Source organism: Mytilus galloprovincialis, chromosome 7 (assembly GCF_965363235.1).
Source record: "Mytilus galloprovincialis chromosome 7, xbMytGall1.hap1.1, whole genome shotgun sequence".
Lineage (NCBI taxonomy): Eukaryota > Metazoa > Mollusca > Bivalvia > Mytilida > Mytilidae > Mytilus > Mytilus galloprovincialis.
This window is the reverse complement of record NC_134844.1, coordinates 1,919,471-1,941,581: the sequence shown is the minus strand read 5'-3', so window position 1 is coordinate 1,941,581 and position 22,111 is coordinate 1,919,471. Positions and strand designations below refer to the sequence as shown.

Here is a 22,111-nt window from a genome sequence, read left to right as displayed (position 1 = left end):
TGACATAATTATTACATAATTTATTGTTATGTAATTAGTTGGTATATTGCGAAGTCCATACTTGAATGAATTTAGCTTCTTTGTTATTCATAGCATCCCGAAATATTTTATAGATTCTTGCACAACACAGTTTGACCTCCAAAACTGCATATATATTGTTTGTTCATATGTGTACTGTAACACCCGTATCCCAGGTAAGGGCTGGAATGGGCGCTCACAAAAATGCTTAACCCTAGCTGCTGTGCATATTATGAATGTGATTGTCCAGTAAGTCAGTAACCTTACATACAGTGGTTGATGTTAGTCCATGTATGTCATATTTGTTTTTCGTAAATTCGTATTTTATAAGTTAGGACAAGGTTTTAAATCCTTGGTTATGGCGTTAGTTTGAGATGTTTGAGATGTTTCGCATTTTCAATTCGGGGCCTTTAATTATTATGAAAAAAAGTATTGACACCAGAGTTTTCAAAGGATAATTCACAAAAATATTTTCCAGCGTAAAACCTAAACAAACACGATATAGGGTCAATTTCGCTAATATTGAAACTGACATCAAACTTTTTTCTTCTAATTCATGGAAAATACTAGACAGATACATAATTAAAACAAAAATTGAAAAAAATATACCAATTGAGAAAAGATACAATATTTAGAGGATTTTCAAAGAATTGAACTTCAACTATGACGTCTTTTTACATTGAAATAGTCCATGTAGGTTCTTTTGTGTCATCTATTAAAAAATATCAGGTTCATCTTGTAAGCTATTTTCCAGAACATGGATTATAGACTCGGTCTCGTAGGAAATTTTCCAATTTTTGGATCGCATTATAAAACATCAAACATAATAAAAACTCTTAATAAAGTACCAATCGGAACTACTCGGCTTTTCTGGTTGCACGAAGATTGTATTGCATAGCGAGAATGGCCGAGTAGTTACGATTGAAATTTGTACTTGTACAAATAAATTCTCCTGTTACCCCTCTTCCACGTTGAGCAAACGGTAATATAAATATTTCTGTTTCCTAACCAGTTCATTTTGGGGTCCTCTTCGCGGTCCGCGTTTCAACTGTCGATTTCTTTGAGAAATTAGAGACACCGATTTTGTTTTTTATAACTTAAGTTTCAAGTGTTGGGAGTAATTGCAGGATAAACACAACATATACATTGTCGGAAAATATATACTGTATTTGTACTCGCTACGAAACAGCAGAAAAAAATCGGCGGAGCCTCGCTTTTCGCCCCGTTTCTAAAGCTCATACAAATAAATTATATTTTCCAACAACACACATATATTGTATAATTTATACGTGTGATACTAAAGAAAATTTTGAAAGACATGTAGGATTTAAAGATCTTTGATAAATAAAGTATCGATATATTTGGATTTGAAATGAAAATCATGTCGTACATATAGAATTTAACATTATTTACACTGTCCGTTTAAATTTCAAAAGAAATCTTTTTTTTTTCAAATTTTGACCCTCGTGTTTGTAGTCTTTAAAAAAGATCTCGTATTCATTGATCTTTATCAATCAGAGTTGAATCGATTTGTTATGTTTCACTGGTTACCTGTCGTTACAATCACTTCCGGTTACACCTGAGACAGACGACAGGTAAGGATAAATATAATATATTGTCAATTAATGCATGAACGTAATTAATAAATCAGTCATGTAAATAACATGGTCATTGACGATATAACATTATTTATTGGTTCATAACACAAATATCCTACTTAGAAAATTTGTTATCTTTTTACGAAGAACAATCATGGTAAATTGTTTATAATACTAGAAAGGGATATATTGTAGTTTGTGCTATATAAAATGGATTTTATGGCTAAGTTTGTAAATTATAGTGGCGGATCCAGGGTGGGGGTGGTCTGGGGGTTGGAACCCCAGTTTTTTGGCCGATCAATGCATTTGAATGGAAGCATTTAGTTGGAACCCCCTTTTTAAAATGGCTGGATCCGCGCCTGAATTAGTCTACAATATTCTTGTATATGCACCTAACTTAATGTTTTGACGTGAAGGACAGGGGATTGCATGCAGTAGCACTACTTATTAGGCTATATATAGTATGAATACAGAGGCTATTTTATATTTAATTGTGAAGACTAGGCAATTTCGATAAGTAGCCGCATTACAGTGGCGGATCTAGAAATTTTGATAAGAGGGGGCCCACTGACTGCCTAAAGGGGGGGGGGCGATTCCGTCACGCTTCAGTGATTCCCTATATAACCAACCAAAATATTTCTGAAAAAGGGGGGCCGGGCCCCCTGCCCCCCCCCCCCTAAATCCGCCTCTGCATTAGAGTTTTTCGCTATAAATGGGATCACTGATATTTTGGTAATTTAATTGGATACAATACAATACTAAACCGAGAGCTAGATGTATGAACTGCAACGTCTTATCTAGAAAGTTATGGAATATTTTATCATAAGATAAGATGAGATAAGAAAATTTATTTTAAGTTTGTAGTACTGATTTCATGTAACCCGACTTAAAATAAATTTTCTTATATTATCTTATCTTATGATAAAATATTCCATAACTTTCTAGATAATGCGTTGCAGTTTATACATAGCTCTCGGTTTAGTATTGTATTGTATCCAATTAAGTTACCAATTTATAGCCTGGGATGTGAGCACCGCGACCTCTATAATAAGCAATTTTTCAAATACATTACATTATATGCAAAATATGCCACATATGTTCACCAAATTCAATTCCGGGATCAACATAATAGGTACACTCGATATTTTTCAATTTAAATATCTTCTTGAGAAGAATGCTTGACTGAACTATACAAATTTATATGTGATAACTGTAATTTTGTATATTTATCAATCTACACACCAAGTTCACTCTTTATACATCTCCGTTGTTGTTGTAAAGTTTATTTCAGCATGCAAAATATACAATTGGAAAGCAAACCTAAAGCTTGCAACAAATTGTCAGAAATCTAGGTTACAAATTCATACTGAGAAACATTAAATTCATGAACACGCATGCATAAAAATACATCTATAAGAAATATGAGCATTACATTCGAGCGTTTGGTAAATTAACTAAAAAGATAAAACAGATTTGAAGATATTGGCACTCATAGGCACTCATACCATACTCTTCTTATATCTATTATAAAATTATTACGAACTAAGTGTCCCACGCTTCATCTTCAGTCATATTGGAATCTGTTATGTTTCATTGGTGTAGATTTGAGGAAATTAGCAGGACCGCCGAATAAGTTGGATTTGGAAATAGAAATATAGGATTCTCTTTCGTTATATTAGATTTTGGATCAGTTAATCTGCCCATAGATCGCAAACACACAGGCGGATAAACCCAAAGACTGGTAGAGCTATTTCACTATGGAATTTTATTTTCACGTTCAGATAACGGATGATGTTAGTTCGAAAAGCTGGGTCCAGTCATTTTAAAAAGGGGGGTTCCTAACCCAGGACAAAGGGGGGTTCCAATTACATGTCCCCATTCAAATGCATTGATCGTCCAAAAAAAAGGGCGGTTCCAACCTCCGGAACCCCCCTCTGGATCCGCGCCTGGTCATGCAGATAACGTTTTAAGTATTAAGATTATTAACAATAAAACTGAGAGAAAGTTTTAAGAGTAACAATAAACGATGATTGGAAAACGGATTTATGTCACTGGAATTATACAACAACAACAACAACAAACAATTGATAAGAGTTACATGCTTACCTCTTTAAAACATGTTCTGAACAAGAACTGATGAAAATATATAACATGTCCATAATGAAAAGATTGTGACTCTACGACAAAAAATTTGATGGATTAACATAATCTCATTACAGATTTTTTTTACACGCTTTAGAAACTAACAACAAAATGAAATTTAAAAAAGTATTCAAAAGACATCGGCTATTAAATACTAATTCAACTGTCAGAAAAGTAAAAAGCATACATTTAAAAAATCTTTGAAAAAACTGAAGAAGTCCGAAGGTTCGATATCAGAAAAACACAGATTTTGAACGAATTTTTACTGGGTCAAATCATCTCCAAAATTTTCCCTTTTATTTCGTTTCTAATTTTAAGGGAGAGACAAACAAAGTCACAAGTCGCAGATAAAGGATTTAATTTCAGCATATACGAACAGTTTGGTTAAGGCAAACTTAAGGTAATACAGAAAAAAAACAAAGAGAACGGAAACCAATTTACAGACGGACAAGGGTAGCACTGAATGCTATCTCCGCTCCACCCCATCCCAATATACATAATTTTAATTATACAGTTCATGAAAATAATTATATGTATCTTCATGAACTGTACAATTAAAAGGACAAAGGTGGCATAGTACTGCCACTTCTTAATACAGGATGATAATTATAAGGGGTTAGTCTTTGGATAACAAGTTACCAATATCCAATGATACACTGTTCATATATGGTCTATTTGTAACGAGCGGTTACCAAGTTATTTTCTTTATCTTGACAGTAATTTTAACACATCTTATTTGATAAATACGTATATTTTGTAGGATGAGAAAAGTTGCAGTAGTTACGGGAGCGAACAGGGGTATTGGTCTCGCCATCGTTCGGCAGCTATGTAAACAATTTAGCGGTGATGTGTATTTAACAAGCCGAATGTCAGACAATGGTAAAAAGGCTATAGAAAGACTAAAACAGGAAGGTCTTAATCCTATATTCCATGAACTTGACGTCTCACAGCCAGACAGTATTCGCATGTTTGAGGAGTTCATTATCGAACGATATGGCGGAATAGACATACTTATTAACAACGCAGGCGTCAGTTTTGGAAAGGACAAAGTCCCAGTTTTCAGACAGGCACAGCTTTGCTACGAAGTTGATTTCATGGGAACGTTAAACATGTGTAAAATATTTCTTCCCTTAATAAGGCCGCATGGCAGAATTGTTAATCTCACGAACAGTTACATCGGAAAGAAAAGTGCACTAGGTGAACATGCGCAGAATAAATTGGACGTTTCAACAATGTCGCTGTCAGACTTGTGGCTAGTAATGGACTTTTATATAAAAGCTTCGAAGACAGGAACGCATGCTAATGGTGGGTGGCCAGAATCCCCTAAGCAAATGACAAAAACCTTAATAGTTGCAATGACAAAAATTTTATCACGTGATTTAAAAGGCGATCCAAGAAAGAATATACTTATCAATGCTTGTTGTCCGGGATGGACTGATACCGATGGCAGTGTGGAGTTTCGGGATGGGGTCTGCAATGATACAGTCTTACAGTCAACCGACCAAGCCGCATCCGGTGTCGTCTGGGTGGCATCGATACGACCAGGACAAAGTTCTCCAAACGGCGAAGTTGTACAGAAAAAAGAAATTATATCTTGCGACTTTTAGTGCAAAAGTGTCACACGGTAACTGCACTAAATGGATTTAGCCATAGTTTGCAGTTTTTAAGAAATCGCACGAACAAGATCAGTTATAACTGTTAATGAGTAGGCGAACATTGTGTACTAATTCTATTAAATACGAACACATACGATAACGAAAAACATGAGAACGTTAGAAAAAAGTAAGCCCACGGTCACACGATGTTCGCTCCATCTATTCGTAACATAACTTTAGTTTCACAAACTATAATTATAGATTATTATTAAGTGTACTACACTCTTTACGAACTAATTTTATGGAAACCACCACGGAAACCATGGTTTTCTTCTTTTATGTTTCGAAATTACATGAATAAGGTGCACTCAATTAAATTGTTATGTCTAATTGAAAAAAAACTATGTGAATCCGTCCAGCAGACTTTTGTACATATATTGTAGAGATATGGAGGTAGATTCAATATCATTTTGTACAAATCACAAAGAAAGCCATAAATATATCGGGTAATTTAATAGTGAACTTATAGAATTAAATAGACTGAATTATTTTGTGTTTATTTACTTTGAGATATCGACTACATGCATAGAATAAAGTAAATATATGAGTGTATGACTACCATAGATAAATCCATCTGCTCTGAAAGTCTGTGTAAGATATGCTTTAGCTTTTTTATCATTGTGACGATTTCCTGAAAAGTAAGCCTATAAACAAGAAGATGTGGTATGATTTTCAATGACACAACTCTCCACAAGAGACAAAAATAACACAAAAACTAACAACTATAGGTCACCGTACGGCCTTCAACAATGAGCAATGCCCATACCTCAAAAAATTACTATTTTTTCAAGGTTAAAATGGAGGGAAAAAAACGACTTACTTTCTCCGTTCACAATGTTTACGATCGTCATCCTGAATTGGTTGATTGTTATTGTGACATGGATTTATTTATGTTCATCCGTACACACTTTCATGAAACAAGGAACAACATTTTCGTGGCAATTTGATTTCGTGTTTTTTACATTTTGTTATGTTGGCTATACAAGACTGCAGACATAGGTTGCTTGGCTGATCAATCCGTATCTTCTTCGTCTTTTGGTCTGACTCTGGTAGAGAGTTTGCCAACAAACTATTTTATTGTTTTTATTTAATTCTCTTCATACACCTACCTCTAGATTTCTCTTTGTGGTAATAACAACAATTTACATTCTTTAAACTAAAGTGTGGTAATTTTTTCCAGTGAAAAAGAGGTGTACAGACAATTAAGTAACATTTGTTTTGCGATACAAAAAAAAAACCATATAGATTTCTGTATAAACGTTTTTTTTTCAAAGCATTTATCTTTTGTCATAAAAAAACATTACAGTCGTTAACAGAAACTACTCCTGTACAACTAACCATCTGCTCAACATGAGGATATAATGAAGATAATGTTTTTTTTCTTGAAATGTGAAGGGAATTTTAGCTGATTGCATTGAGTGTGTAGGGAAAGGTCGAATCCTTGCTTAGCTTGCTTGTTAGCTGAATCGTGCAGTCATTATTAGGTAAGGTTTACTACCCTCCTTTCGAAGTAGTCTATTCTTACAAACAGATATATTGTACTAGTCTACTCTTTCAGGGTAGTTTACCTTTACCTTATAATGATTTCAAGGTTCAGCTACCAAGCAAGCTAGCCACGGATTCTACCTTTACCTACACACTCAATGCAATCGGCTGTAAATTTTAAATCTTTTTGTCCTAAAATTCAAATGCAGATGTACAATTCGATAATTAGATACAGTACTTTATATATTTGTTATTGTCATACAGGTTGGAGGCTTATTAAATAACATAGAACAAAAAATATACAAAAATGTATGTATTTTGTGAATGTAACTTAGCTGTCATATGATATCTTGACATTACCAACATATATATTTGAGTGTAAACGCTCATCTATAACTGACTCGATTACTAAATGACAAAAAAGGTGTTGATAAAATAAAGACGTATGAATAATTTCGTATAGCTGTGATTTCAGATTTTACTCAATCAGCTGATATCAAACTGTCTATCAAGTTAGAAGCATATTAAAACAGACGATCTCAAAACATAGACTCATTACATTCGTGAATTGATTGCCCATTGGTATTACATCTATTTATAAAATATTTTGCAACTACTTATTAACTTATGCGACCGATATCCAGGCGCATTAAAAAGACAAGAAAGATAGGAAGAGTTTTTTAAAATAAAAAGCACAGAACATAGCATGGATTTCGTCAAAACAGCGCCATCTACCGTCAACGTTCGTCATCAGGCATACACGTAAACATCTCAATCTATAAATAACAATGACACACACAAAAAGATGTACTAAATTAATCGAAAAGATTTGTGCTTTTAATATGCTGTTGTTTACGTTTTATTTGAAGAGTTTAGTTGTTATGGCCATGATGGCAGTCCTTTGATATTTTATGTTTGAATATATATTTTTTTTGGTGTAAATGTTAAGCAAAGTTATATCCGAGTGAAATTTGATCCGGTGGAAAAAATGTCACAGTAGTTGTTGATATTTTTTTATCCGGAGGAAAATATTTCACTGGGATATATTTTCCTTTGCCGTGAAATTCTATCTGGGTAGTCAAACTATTGAATAGTTTAAAATTATTTTTTTTTACAAATACTATGAAATAATTGTAGTGTTTTTGAATTAAAGCTAAATTGTTAAAAAAATATATATTATAATTGGAAATAATTTCACATATGATCATTGAAAATAATATCCTGAAAGAATGTTATTTTTTGGGGTTTGGTCGCTGTGGAATTATTGTATACTCTTAATTCGATGAATCGTTATTGGCGCTGTAGCATTTGCAGCTTTTATTTCTGTGGTATGATTGTATGATCGAATCAAAGAAAGATTTCAAGTGTCTTTTAGAACTCGTTTGGTATTTTGTATTTAAGTGCCGAAAGCACGAAAGCGGTTTCTGTGTTCTTTTATTTTAAGTTATCTATTGTTCTTCAAATAACAAATTATCTAGTTTATATTGGTATGGGTATAACAAAAGATTAGTTGTACCATACAAATCATATGAATATAAGTTTGACAATTTAGTCTTAGATGAATGATTTTGTATTAGTTGTTAGTGGCTTTGAACTATAGCTGTAAGTTAACTGCGAGTACTCTCAGATCTGTTCCTAGTGTCTTTTTGTTGTTAGGATGTACAAGTACCCGGCCGCGTCCACATATATATATGTTTGTCCATCTAATGAGTTAAGCCTTTTTCAACTGATTTTTATAGTTCGTTCTTATGTTGTACTGTTATACCACTGTCCTAGGTTAGGGGAGGGTTGGAATCCCGCAAACATGTTTAACCCCGCCACATTATGTATCTATGTGCCTGTCCCAATTAAGTCAGAAGCCTGTAATTCAGTGGTTGTCGTTGGTTTATGTGCTACATATTTGTTTTTCGTTCATTTTTTCAACTAAATATGGTAGTTAGTTTTCTCGTTTGAATAGTTTTACATTGTCATTTCGGGACCTTTTATAGCTGACTATGTGGTATGGGTTTTGATCATTGTTGAAGTCCGTACGATGACCTATAGTTGTTAATTTCTGTGTCATTTTGGTCCCTTGTGGAGAGTTGTCGCTCTTTTGGTTGTTGTCTCTTTGACACATCCCCGTTTCTATCCTCAACTTTAAGTCAACTACATATGCAAGTGGCTGTCTTTGGGATGTTTGTTTATGGTTACTGTGCTCGCTCGTCAATGAAATATTATACCAATGAAATATAATACTGATTACAATCTGATGTTTGATCATTGCTTAGTTGATGGTACTATATTGTGAACTGTACCAGGACTTTCAAATGTTCATGTTCTTTTTAGATGTCTGACTTGCTTATTAATCCGTATAGTATTACTTGCATCTATTTACTTGGTTTGAAAGTATCTACTTTATGCCCGCGTCACACTGTCCCGATTTTTACGCCGATGGCAACACGATTATGGAAATTTTCAAAATCGGGACTGATCGTATCCAGATCGGGCTATTCGTAGTGTCATCTTTAACCATCGTAGAACCATCGGCCACTTTTTCTAGCCTTCGGGGACAACTTCGGGAAGGGTTCTAAATTTTTTAACATGTTAAAAAATCCCCGAAGGTGCGTCCGATGTTTATCGTTCGTATTGAGTTCGTATCACCATCCTCACCATCGTAGTGTCACCGGGAATGCATCTTTGAACATCGTATTGCATTCGTGTTTCCATCGTTTCCATCGGGCAGTTTTGACATTACGATGTCTACACGAATGAATCACGAAGCTAACCGAAGGTCTTACGATGGCAACACGACTTCGTGAAGACCTCGTAATCCCGTCGTGATGCCATCGAATAAAAGTACGAAGGTGACAAGATGGAACTACGACGGCAATAAATCCAGCTAAATGTAAGTTAATTTTCGCGCTTAAATTCATTTAAAGTGCCATGCGCGATATGCACTGGTCAGTCTAATACGACAGTTAAGAAAGACGTTCACAAAACATGGACCTCATATCATGATTCTACGAGAACAAGAAAGGCGACAGCGTTGTTTCTATTAATTAAAATGGAACAAGAAGAGCAGGTATTACAGGATCAGGATTAACTTTTACAAATAAAGTATTATTTTTTGTCAATTTTTCATATCAAATAACATAATAAAAATCATAAACGCGCCTCGTATACCAACACTGCAGGTACACGTATATAGGGAAACTAACTATTTCTTCATTATTCTGATTTTTTTATATGTATCGTCTGAGTTGTTGTCCCACGAATGTTTACTCCATAAACATTTTGTTTTCTATATGTCATATTTTGCCGCATTTGTTGCTTTCCCCACATCCTTCCTTTAGTCTATATTATTATGATATTCTCCTGGATTTTTTTTAATAAAAGGGATCAACGAACCCATTACCTTTCCTTTAAGATAGATCAGTAAACATGGGCATAATTATGGGTGATTATTCAGACTAGTGCACACATTTTACAGTTCAAACAAGGCAATGCCGAGCGTGGCATCCCCTCGTATGTAACATATTGGGGACAAATATGGACACTATATTTGTATATGACACATGCAGAAAATGGTAAATTGAATACGCATATTTGATACATAAACTATTTTTTTAGAAATCAACCAAATTATTCAGTAACTGGAAATACCCACGATCTTCCGTCTTATGATTAAACCAAAAATTAAATGTACAATATAATATATATTCAATATTGATCAAACAATTTAAAACGCGTGATGCCTTCGGCATATAATTTAAATGCATCGTAAGCTGTACATGACATCTTTTAGACATCGGATGGCCATCGCTATCATCGTAATCCATCGTGTAGCCTTCGTGATCCATCGTGTAGGTTTCGGCTGAGATATGAAGCTCAAATACCGTCTTCGGTTAACCTTCGTATGTCCATCTTTTGCTATCGTATATACTTTCGGCACCCTCGTATAGACTTCGTTATTCATCGTACTGGCTTCGGTCACTTTTGGGTATTTTAAAGAGATCGGGACCAACTTCGTACGAACTTACAATTTTCGCATTCGGGTGTCCATCGTATATAAAAATCGGGACAGTGTGACGCGGGCATTAAAGAAAACAATGAAATTATTAGAGTACGTACGTCATCCATTTCGCCTTCAAAGTCATCCATTTCTTGTCCGTGACCAATCTGCAGTGCGCACGCTCGTCTTTCTATTGGACCTGTAGTAAAAATGATATATGATGAAAAATAGGTAACCTCCTTGATTGAAATAACAGTAAATATATAAAAAAAAAAAAGTAAAGACTGCTTCATGTCTGGACATCTAGATATTTACAATCTGGTCCAATTGATACTTAACTTTGCGAGAAAAAAAAGGGATGATCGAGTTCTTTATTTTCTTGTAATGTATTTTACACGCAAGTGTCCATAATGGCAAGTTTAAATAATCTCTTAACCTTACAACAATTGGTTGAATTATTGAATATCTGTGACAATACATTGCACACATTTCCTTTCGGACAATACATTATACACCTGCCTACTTTAGGTCACTTTACCTGAACCATCAAGGAACTTAGAATATTTGACGTTATTTACTTCTCCTTCTAATTTTCCATCCGAGTATTTATAAACAATGTTCTTCCAGTCATCACCCTATTAAAAAAAGATTAGACAATTAGCAAATATACACTATAGTAAAGAAACTTTTGGGTATAGCTACGACTTGATATAGGATCGCAAGTATAACTAGACATTCAAGAACAAATTCAAGCTAACGTTGGTAAGATTTCGAATTATTGTTCGAGATAAAGGAATTTCGGGTTAAAGATTGAGTTATGATTGAAGTTAGAGTCAAAGCTTAATTTAAAATTTAAGTTAAATTTTGAGTTACTGCGTTATTGTTCGAGTTAAATTTCGATTTAGAATCATTATTATTTCGGATTTCTTTTTATACTAGTAGTTTCGATTTATTTAAGCGGCTTTGTTTATTTTGTCCATTAAACTGACAGAACTTACTGGTGTAGGAATTTCAAAACTAGTAAAATGTCCACCATCTGCCTGAGCACCAAATATAATGGCGTCTTCTTCTTTTGCCACTAACAGTGAAGCATTGTTTCCACAATCGCCATTACTAACGATAGCTTGTGGACGTGTTGATCTTTTATCCAGCTTCTTCCTGCGAGTGTCTTTAATGCGCAGACGTAGAACAACAGTGCCACCTAGATCAACATTGGATAGCTGTGGTACACGGAGTAAGCTTTTACCATCAAACTTAGCAATACCATTCGTGACGTTGACATTCTGGTTCACAACATAAATAGGATTTCGTGCCTCTTCAAATGATTTTCCAAAATCTAATTTAACTTTTGATTTACATCCTCCTAAAACAAATTTACAAATATTAAAATAAAATTGAGAATGGAAATGGGGAATGTGTCAAAGAGACAATCCGACCAAAGAGCAGAAAACAGCCGAAGGCGTTCAATGGGTCTTCAATGCAGCGAGAAAATCCCACACCCAGAAACGTGCTTCAACTGACCCCTTAAGTATTCAAAGTCCCCGGTGTTACTATCATCTCAGTAGTCAGTGCTTATGTACACTGACTTGGTTAAAACATACATTTCTAAAAAAAACCATTTATTTTATTAAGAAATTTGAAAAAAACGCAAGGTGTCAACTCCCTTCTTTAAATGGATTTGGCTATTCTGTAAAGGCCCCTTTTTGTTTTCTGCGAACGTGTACTTAAATACTCGTGGTTTCCCAAGTTTAAGGTTTAAACATTCCTGGTGGTAGTAAAAAAGGAAAAGTACTTTAGGTGTACACAATGTATAAAAAGCTGTATTAATTAAACAAATGATTAAAAATATTTCCTAATCATGGATTCATATTAATACTCATTGTTTGGTACTTGTTGTGAAGGAACTATACCTACATTTAAAGAGTCAATCTAGAATTTTAGCTGGTTCATTTATCTAGTTTCAGCCCAGTTATTAGGGAATTTTCTGTACTCATGTTCAAAAGAGTTTTGAAGATCAGCATTTGGTCTTTCCTTGTTATCTATATTTGTAAATATTTTCAAATTAATTTAGCCATGAAAGTAATGGTATACTTCTACGATTTGACAAATTGATGTATAAAGATTTAAACAGTAATCAACAGTACCATTACCTGTAGTCGTATTAAAGACCGCCATTACAGTACAATGACAATCTTCGGCATTGAAATGAGTACCAGGTGCGCACGGCATCTTCACCCAACCATTAAATTCTACATATTGTTCGAAGAAATCTGGGTCATCCTTCACTGGTTTTTTGTCGCAAACTAAAGCATAAAAGAATTGACAGTTTTTATGAATATGTTTCAATTAGATATATGTATCAATATAAAAAAAATACCATTGTATTCCACAGAGTAAAGAAATAATTGCAAAGTTGACGATCAAATCCATGACAATATTGGTTTAGTCTTTCATCTTTTAACTTCAAAATTCGGTATACCTAATGTTTTTTCTCCTACTTTAATATGATATATAGGATGTCTGACTTACGTTTTTTTACAGCTTTAACCACTGGCATCTTCTCAAGCTTATTATTGATCGTGTCAGCATCTGGAATACGCTCTTTTACGACTTTATCGGAAGCCAAGAAAGAGGCTTGTCTGGGTGGACAAGGTTCCTTGCAACTTTCATCTGGAACGCACCCAATGCCCTTTTTGTATCTATAATTTACAGGACAGCACATAGGGTATGACTGGTTCCCTTCGCATGCCCAAAAGGAGCGACAGTTACCAGAACTTGCCTCGTATGTGTAGAGTGTTTGATCGATGAGACACCTGTCTGCAAGAATTAAAAAGACAGTTTTCCTTTACCAAGATATTTTTACTTAATAATTTTGAGTTATACTATTAGAATCCATAAATTTCATTTTATGCGTAAAAATGGGTGTTCTGATTCGATATTCCATATTGATTCGACAAAGTTTACTTTGAAATGTATTTCGTTTTTGTTGCAAAAGACAAAGTGAACTTTTACCTAATGGCCGTCGAAAGCATTTCGTGCGCACTATATGGAATATTGATTCAACACTAAAGTGTATTTGAAATGTTCAATTTAGACGTACATTGGATATTGTACCAAATTCCGTCTTTTTAATTCTTGCTATTTGATATCTCCGATCCAAAAGAAGACATGCGTAAACTGTATTATATTTTATTGAAGTAAAGTCACTATTGTACAAAAATGTTTCTATTTCATCATCGTAAAGAGAAAACTGATTGAACATTTCAAATTCTAACTTTGATACACATAATATAGTATAATAATTATGTTTGAAACTTTAAAATAACTGAGGTAGATATTGTATGAAATAAAAAAAAATACAAACAATCGAATACATATCTGTCAAAATAATAAAAATATTGAACAAGAAATTAAAACGAGAACAAATAAATTCCCCCACATAAAATAAAAAAAGGAGAACGAACTAGAAAGAAGCACCATACAAATACATAAAAAAAGCAAAACCTAATAAATGAAAACAAACAAAATACACATTTAAAACATTCGTTAAACCCCAAATAACATAATACCGCAAAACAAACAAAATAGAAACATAACACGGATTGTCATTTGTAGAATGAAGTTCACACTATACTATGCCCTCTAATAACCAGTGTTTATTCTCGTTCACTAGTCTGAAATATTAATCATCGGATCCGTAGTCATCAGAATCCGAGTCATTCATATCATATCTATATGGATTTCTTGAATAAAATTTTACATTAAATGATGGATGTATTCTTTTTGTGTTCAGAAAGCGCATGCGTATTATGCGGTACAACAATTTCATTAAAAGCTGCTGCCTACCGTTCGGACACTTGACCATACCAGCCGGTTGACAAGTTAATGATTCCTGACTCCAGAAATTTCCCCATGGGCATTCCTGTATCACAGCTGCTTTTATTCCGGCATTTCCAAAATAACACTGGACGAATTTGCCACAGTCGTTAGGATGTCCATTAAATCCTGCTCCGTTCCTCATTTTACATCCGTCACATGGATCTGTAATGCAAATATCATGAATTTAAAAATAGAGAAATGTTGTATGATACACAATGAGACAACTATTCATCAAGTAGCAAAGGATGAAGTTGAAATTAACTACAATTATCAATATCATTCAAACTGTCTTTTTAAAGTCTTCTCACAGTAATTTTTCTACTGATTTATACTCTTTCTTTTTTTTAACTCGTATAAAGTCATCAGCGGATTTATAAGATTCAGTGATGTGGGAAACTGCTGCTTGACACCTATTTCCTAATCTGATGTTTTTTGTAATTATCGGATGAATATGATACCATAAAGTAAAGTAAGACATATTCCCGATTTCCATTCTCAATTTAAAGATAGCTACTAGTAATGAATACTTACCCCAGTCTGCTGTTGTTGTCATCATTGTTGTTGTTGTTGTTGGAGTAGTCGTAGAAGTTGTTGTAGATGTTGTTGTAGTCGGCGCTGGAGTCGTCGTCGTTGTTGTCGTAGTTGTTGTGGTCGTTGTGGTTGATGTGGTGGTTGTAGGACATACCTCTTTCACAAGTGTTGAAACTACAGATTTTAACTGGTCGAAAGTACTTATAGATAAAACCTTGTCGGCACCCGATGCTATTGAGATTAATTCGATTTTATCGATTAATTGGGATACTCCTACAGCAAATATTGTCACACCGGAAGTCTTTGTAATTAGAGATTGTTGTGCAGTTTTCTCTGGGTCTTTCGATATGCCATCGGTGATAACAATTCCCACCTTAGGAACGTCTTTACGGCCTTGCTTCTGAAACATCTCTCTCATAGCTTTTATTCCTGTCAACGAAAGATTTACGGTCCAATTATTAAAGAAACGCAATAAAAACAATTTAGGAAATTTATGTTTCAACTTGTAATGTTGTTGAAAATCTGGAGATTGTGATTTTTCCACACGGTTATCAAGATAAGGAAAAAGTGTTTATATGTTTTACATTTTACTATTTGTTTCTTTGTTCACGATACAAAGGACAAATGTTCATTGAATTGCCAAAAATTTATAGCACAAAAAAGATATTAAATTAGCGATATTATTTTGAATTTATAAAAGAAGAGCTAAATTACCCAGATCAGTTCTTGTTCCATCTCTAGGATGGCGTAAAGCAAGGATGTCCTTTCTCAACTGCTCTTTATTAGATGATAATGAAATGGTTGCAGATACATCACTGCTGTACAATACAAGGCCAAACTTGGCTTGATCATCTGCTAAATGTAATGCTTCTTGATAATCCGCTAATGACTTTTTCAGAATAATAAAATCTTTAGCTGTGATACTATCCGAACCATCAACCACGACAATCAGGTCCAAAAGTGAACGGCATTCTGCAATAAAAAAAAAGGGCGATTATCAATTATGTACGAATGATAAGATACGAAGACGTAAAAAAAGAAAGAAAAACACATGTATGTAAAGGACATAATTTTCATGGGGAAAGAAAACACAATTGTGCAAAGGACATAATTTTAATGAAAGAAAACACTATTTGTTTAAGGAAGACAATTCTCAAACAACATCGAATGCGATTTTTCACTTTTCATATGTAGACATAGGAAGTTTCATATGCAGACATATGCATATGTGCATATTTAATTGATTGTCGGTTGCTTTACATCCAGTGAAAAATATTTCATACAGGTTCAGGGCGATGCAAATAAAGTATCAATGATTTCCAATAGTGAACTAAAAGAGACGATTATGTATTTAGGTCATGAACACTGAGCAACCCATTGACAAAAATAACAAACAGAAATCTAGTTGGCAACATAGAACAATTTATGATATTGTCCTGTATGTGATCTATTTGACATACATTTTTAATTTATCACTTTAAATAGATTGTAGGTATCGCTCCCCTTAATGATATGACATGGCATGTTGTACATGGAAAGTAATGGACCTTAATTGGTAATGACAAGTTTTCTAAATACTAGTTGATGTCTTATATTTGTAGCTGAGTATCGCGGTCATACGGAATCAATCTTACAGTTGTACTGAATTAAGGTGAAGTTTATTTATAAAAAGCTCAAGAAATGTCAGTTGTATTATTGGTTCTCGCCATGTATGCTCGGGCTGATATTTTAAAAATGTCGTGCAATAATCTGAAATTCTTAAATAAAAGACAGGTTAACATGGTTAAGTAGTGGAGTTTCCATTAAAGACAGGTTAACATGGTTAAGTAGTGGAATTTTCATTAAAGACAGGTTAACATGGTTAAGTAGCGTTTTCATTAAAGACAGGTTAACATGGTTAAGTAGTGGAGTTTCCAGTCACACTCAAATAATCAAAGAGTTTTAAAATAAGGAGACATCAACAATCCCACCTCGTATAGAATCCATTGACTGTCCTAAGGGACGGTGCAATATTTATCAAGCAGGGGGGACCGGTGCAAATCGCAAAACCTGTTTGGAAAAAAGTATTGTCCCATGCTGATGTGATAGGAAAAAAAGTTATGTCACATGACCTCTATTCATTAAAAAAGTATGTGTCCCATGAATATATTGAGTGAATAAAAACACAATCTGTACCTTAAATAACGTAAAGCAACAATATTTATTGTGATATAAATGTTTTGACAATCATTTTAACATTCTCCACTAGTCTTGACCTTCAAATTTAGTTTTGACTGGTGTAAATCAGCCCATCTAGAGTGGGGTGCTCATTTTCGCCACATCTTTCCATGTTTTCTACAGTTTATGTTCAGGTCTAAATGTTTTTGAAGTATACTGATATTTCTATATGAAGATAACTTCAAATGCAAAATATACTCAAGCTTGAAAACCGGTTTGTTTTAAGAAAATCATCTGATAAGTTAGATTAAAGGGTGTTTGAAATTTCCGGATGTTTTGTCAATGGGGGACACATATTCGCCGTTTTTACACATCTATTTAAAACCAAATAACTGCAGCTTTTAACAATTTTTATCAAATCAATTGCATTATAGATGAATAGCAGACATTTCAAAGGTATAAAGAATTCAAAATTAGGGCATCCAGTCAAATATTTACTTAGAAATACTTCTTTGAAATCGTGTTTTTTATTCAGGAAATTGTCCGAAAATCGTTGTCCGTTTTTCGGTCATTTTCGGTAGGAGCCGCAATTTTGTCTCAGTTTAAAAAAATATTATATTTGTTATAAAAATATAATTTAGGGGTACATTTCTTCCATTTCAGCCATCCTTTGAAGTTTTTACACCTCAAAATCCTTAAACGGCGAAATTGTGTCCCCGGCGAAAATGAGCACCCCACTCTAACTAAATTAAATATTGATCTTACAAAATTCAAGCTTATTAGGTAGTTTGATTTATTGCTGTGAAATGAAAGAGTTTAATTTTACAATAGGTAAAAATAAAAATTATGATATAAATTCAGATAGGCATCTTTAATTTTTTTTATAACTTTTTCAAATCAACTTGGATTTTCATCAAACTATGCAGCTATCTTAGATATATATTAAGCTTACTAAATCCCATGTCATTTAGTTTTTTGTTGTATTGCTGTAAAATTTAAGAATTAAAGTAATCTTGGTAAAAAAAATCTAGGATTTGCAATTAAGATAGGCATCTTTAATTTTTTTAATAACTTTTTCAAATCAACTTGGATTTGCATCAAACTATGCAGCTATCTTAGAGATATATTAAGCTTACTGAATCTTAGGTCATTTTGTTTTTTGTTGTATTGCTGTCAAATTTAAGAATTAGATAAATCTAGGTCAAAAAAGCTAGAATTTGCAGTTCGAACAAAATAGAGATAGTACACTTTACAATTTAATTGTTAAATTTGACAGCAATACAACAAAAAACAAAAATTACCTGGGATTCAGTAAGCTTAATATATATCTAAGATAGCTGCAAAGTTTGATGAAAATCCAAGTTGATTTGAAAAAGTTATTAAAAAAATTAAAGTGTACTATCTCTATTTTGTTCGAACTGCAAATTCTACCTTTTTTGACCTACATTAATTTAATTGTTAAATTTGACAGCAATACAACAAAAAAACAAAATGACCTGGGATTCAGTAAGCTTAATATATATCTAAGATAGCTGTATAGTTTGATGAAAATCCAAGTTGATTTGAAAAAGTTATTAAAAAAATTAAAGTGTACTATCTCTATTTTGTTCGAACTGCAAATTCTACCTTTTTTGACCTACACTATTTAATTGTTAAATTTGACAGCAATACAACAAAAAACAAAATGACCTGGGATTCAGTAAGCTTAATATATATCTAAGATAGCTGTATAGTTTGATGAAAATCCAAGTTGTTTTGAAAAAGTTATTAAAAAAATTAAAGTGTACTACCTCTATTTTGTTCGAAATGCAAATTCTAGTTTTTTTTACCTAGATTAATTTAATTCTTGAATTTGACAGCAATACAACAAAAAACAAAATGACCTGGGATTCAGTAAGCTTAACATATATCTAAGATAGCTGCATAGTTTGATGAAAATCCAAGTTGATTTGAAAAAGTTACGAAAAAAATTAAAGATGCCTACCTGAAAATGTATAATTATTTATTTTTTTTACCTATTGTAAAATTAATTTTTTTCATTTCACAGCAATAAATCAAACTACCTAATAAGCTTTAATTTTGTAAGATCAATATTTAATTTAGTTAGATGGGCTGATTTACACCAGTCAAAACTAAAATTGTTTATCATATTCTGTTTCTGTTAGAATGTTTCTTGTGTGTATTTTTGGGCTAATTAAAATAAAACGTTTACTACTTAAAAGCATTTGAAAAAAGTGTATGTCCCATGCATTAAGATAATGAAAAATCATCAGGCCCCACTACTTTGCATGTTGAAAAAAGTACATGTCCCCTTACCATTTGCACCGGTCCCCCCTGCTTGATAAATAATGCACCGTCCCTAAAATAGACAGAATGAGATTTTATAAAATTTATGTATTTTTATCAGGCTTAAAATTCTTGCATACTAGGAATGCCTTTAGGCAGCGCTAATATAAAAAATATAATTGTATTAACATTTTTTTACAGCGAAAATAGTTGTCCAGGAAGGACATGTCATTTTGACACGAAAAATATGTTCAGCGAAAAAACTAACAAGAAACGATACAATGAAATACTGTTGTTTTTGACCGTGTTGATACTTGAGATATGGGTATGGTTACAAACAATAGTTCCTTCAATTTAACGCCTTTTTAGTTCTGTTTCAATAGATTATTTAATTGTTATGTCAACAGGTATCATGTAGGGAGTGATATTTTACATCCGACAGCATAAATATGATTTCGTAGTCTTTCGTAATATCTGTTATTACTTTCTAGTAAACACGTCCACCCAATGGTCTAACTTATGGGAACATTTTTCACACTCTATAACTGACACTCATTTTGGCTTTTGATATTAAAATAAGGAGATGTGGTATGATTGCCAATGATGCAACTATCCACCAAAGATCATTGAAAGGAATATGAATTAGCAACGACTCATAATTGACAACCGTACGACCTTCAACAATTGGAAAAACCTTTACCGGCTATATAAGGCCTCGACATGAAAAATACAGAATAATTCAATTAAAAAAAACGAAGGGCCTAATCTATAACGAAACAAAAAAAGATATAACAGACATGAACAAACTACAACTACTGAACTGCATGCTCCGGAATTGTGACAGGCATACACAGAATATGACACTGTTACACATGTTTGTAAGCGCTCATCCCTCCAATGTAAACTGGAACAGGGGTGTTACAGCATAACATAAGAACAAACTATAAAAACCATGCATTTGAAAAGGGCTTAACTTGTTAACAAAGCAGAAAAACATATCTAACAAAAACACAGACGAACATTGCAGGGTATTTATACATCCTTCACAACAAAGACACAAAGTATACAGAGAGTACTCGCAGTTATTGACAGCTATCGTTTAAAACCAATAACAACTGATAATGTATATATAAGACCAAAATATCAATCAATACACATCCATCATCCAATGGATTTAGTGTAAAGACGTAATTTGAAATCACACAAAACATGACCTTTTACAGTGCCAAAATATAGGTATCGACAGATTGTAGTATCGTTAAAGTGCATATGAGTATAACAAAAATATTCTGTATGGTTATAATTTCCTAATTAACAAAATCAATATTTATACCAATAAAACGATCTTCAAAGATTTGATAACACGGCTGATTTAAACCTCATAGAATAAGTTTACCCGGATCGAATATAAATTTCCTGTTTTTCTAATGCATGCATAGCAAGAGATGCCTATTTTGGAAAAGATAAAGACGCTATCTCTGACATACTATAGTCGCAGCGATTTTTTTTAATCTAAATTTATTCCAAACAATGAAAATATAAATATCTTAATAATTATCAATTAGAAAGTTTTATATATTTTGTATATGTCATTATGTGTGTTTTTATTGAATGTTATTCGATTTGAATAGAACATTTCAACTAATCAGAAATATAATTTTGGTTCGTAATTCTAATAATCTTGAAACCCATATACTTACTTAAGCTGCGTGTAAATCTTCCAGGCGCACTATTTGAAATTGAAAATATTGAAAACAGTATCGAATAAATTAAAACCAGGCAGCTATTCCATTCCATGCTTAGATCCGGTGTGTTCGTGAGAAAATTATCAGCAAGTTTTTTGCATGTTATTTTAGAAAGAAAAAAATGTGCATTAGCCCGATGATTAGTTTTTATAGTATGTTTAATGAATACACAAACAAGAGTTGTCCATTTCTTCTTGTCATCACTAGGGTCAATCAATTAATACCTGGTGTTTAATATCAGCTTTTGGGGGTCCTAAAGGGAAACACATGATATATACTTTATGTATTAGAAGAATACTTTTTCGATAGTACTGTTACTATTTGTAATTGTTATTTAAATAACGTGCAAAATATAGAAAAAAATATTTCTACGATATATTTAAATCGAATTGCCGACAGAGTACACAAATGTTTGTTGTTGTATAAATGCTACCTAGCAGCAAAAAGAATGGATTAGGTGAATACACAATAATCAAACAATCTCAAGAAATACATAGAAATGAACAAATTACTTTTCTATAAACTGACATTTTCCATACCAGAAATATTTATATAACTGCATTAAGATTACGGAAACGTATTTCAAATGATGTTTTTATATATATATATATATATATATATAGA

General features: G+C 33.0%; 1 protein-coding gene and 1 pseudogene across 2 annotated transcripts; one reads left to right on the top strand and one right to left on the bottom strand.

Annotated features, from left to right (window-relative positions):
• Positions 1 to 1,482: 1,482 nt before the first annotated feature.
• On the top strand, positions 1,483 to 5,902 carry LOC143082110 (carbonyl reductase [NADPH] 1 pseudogene; annotated as a pseudogene).
• A 1,661-nt stretch (positions 5,903 to 7,563) lies between these two features.
• On the bottom strand, positions 7,564 to 21,610 carry LOC143082109 (protein PIF-like). 2 transcript variants are annotated; one of them, XM_076257668.1, is made up of 10 exons: positions 21,443 to 21,610; positions 16,014 to 16,271; positions 15,300 to 15,728; positions 14,736 to 14,930; positions 13,419 to 13,706; positions 13,034 to 13,192; positions 11,888 to 12,252; positions 11,428 to 11,524; positions 11,009 to 11,088; positions 7,564 to 7,674 (listed from the first exon to the last, which is right to left on the bottom strand). In XM_076257668.1, exons 1-10 carry the CDS (start codon positions 21,537 to 21,539, stop codon positions 7,636 to 7,638), a joined length of 2,007 nt encoding a protein of 668 aa, XP_076113783.1. In that variant the 5' UTR covers positions 21,540 to 21,610; the 3' UTR covers positions 7,564 to 7,635. The 2 variants fall into 2 exon arrangements, with proteins under 2 accessions (XP_076113783.1, XP_076113784.1); XM_076257669.1 differs by having other exon boundaries at positions 13,040 to 13,192.
• Positions 21,611 to 22,111: the final 501 nt, after the last annotated feature.

What these genes read in the sequence shown, in the direction of transcription:
- LOC143082109 (XM_076257668.1), bottom strand. Translation starts at nt 21,539, where the DNA reads ATGGAATGGAATAGCTGCCTGGTTTTAATTTATTCGATACTGTTTTCA. An exon ending in TATGGTCAAGTGTCCGAACG is followed by an intron (nt 13,707 to 14,735) that starts GTAGGCAGCAGC and finishes TAATTCTTGCAG; the next exon opens with ACAGGTGTCTCATCGATCAA. An exon ending in TAATACGACTACAGGTAATG is followed by an intron (nt 12,253 to 13,033) that starts GTACTGTTGATT and finishes AATTTGTTTTAG; the next exon opens with GAGGATGTAAATCAAAAGTT.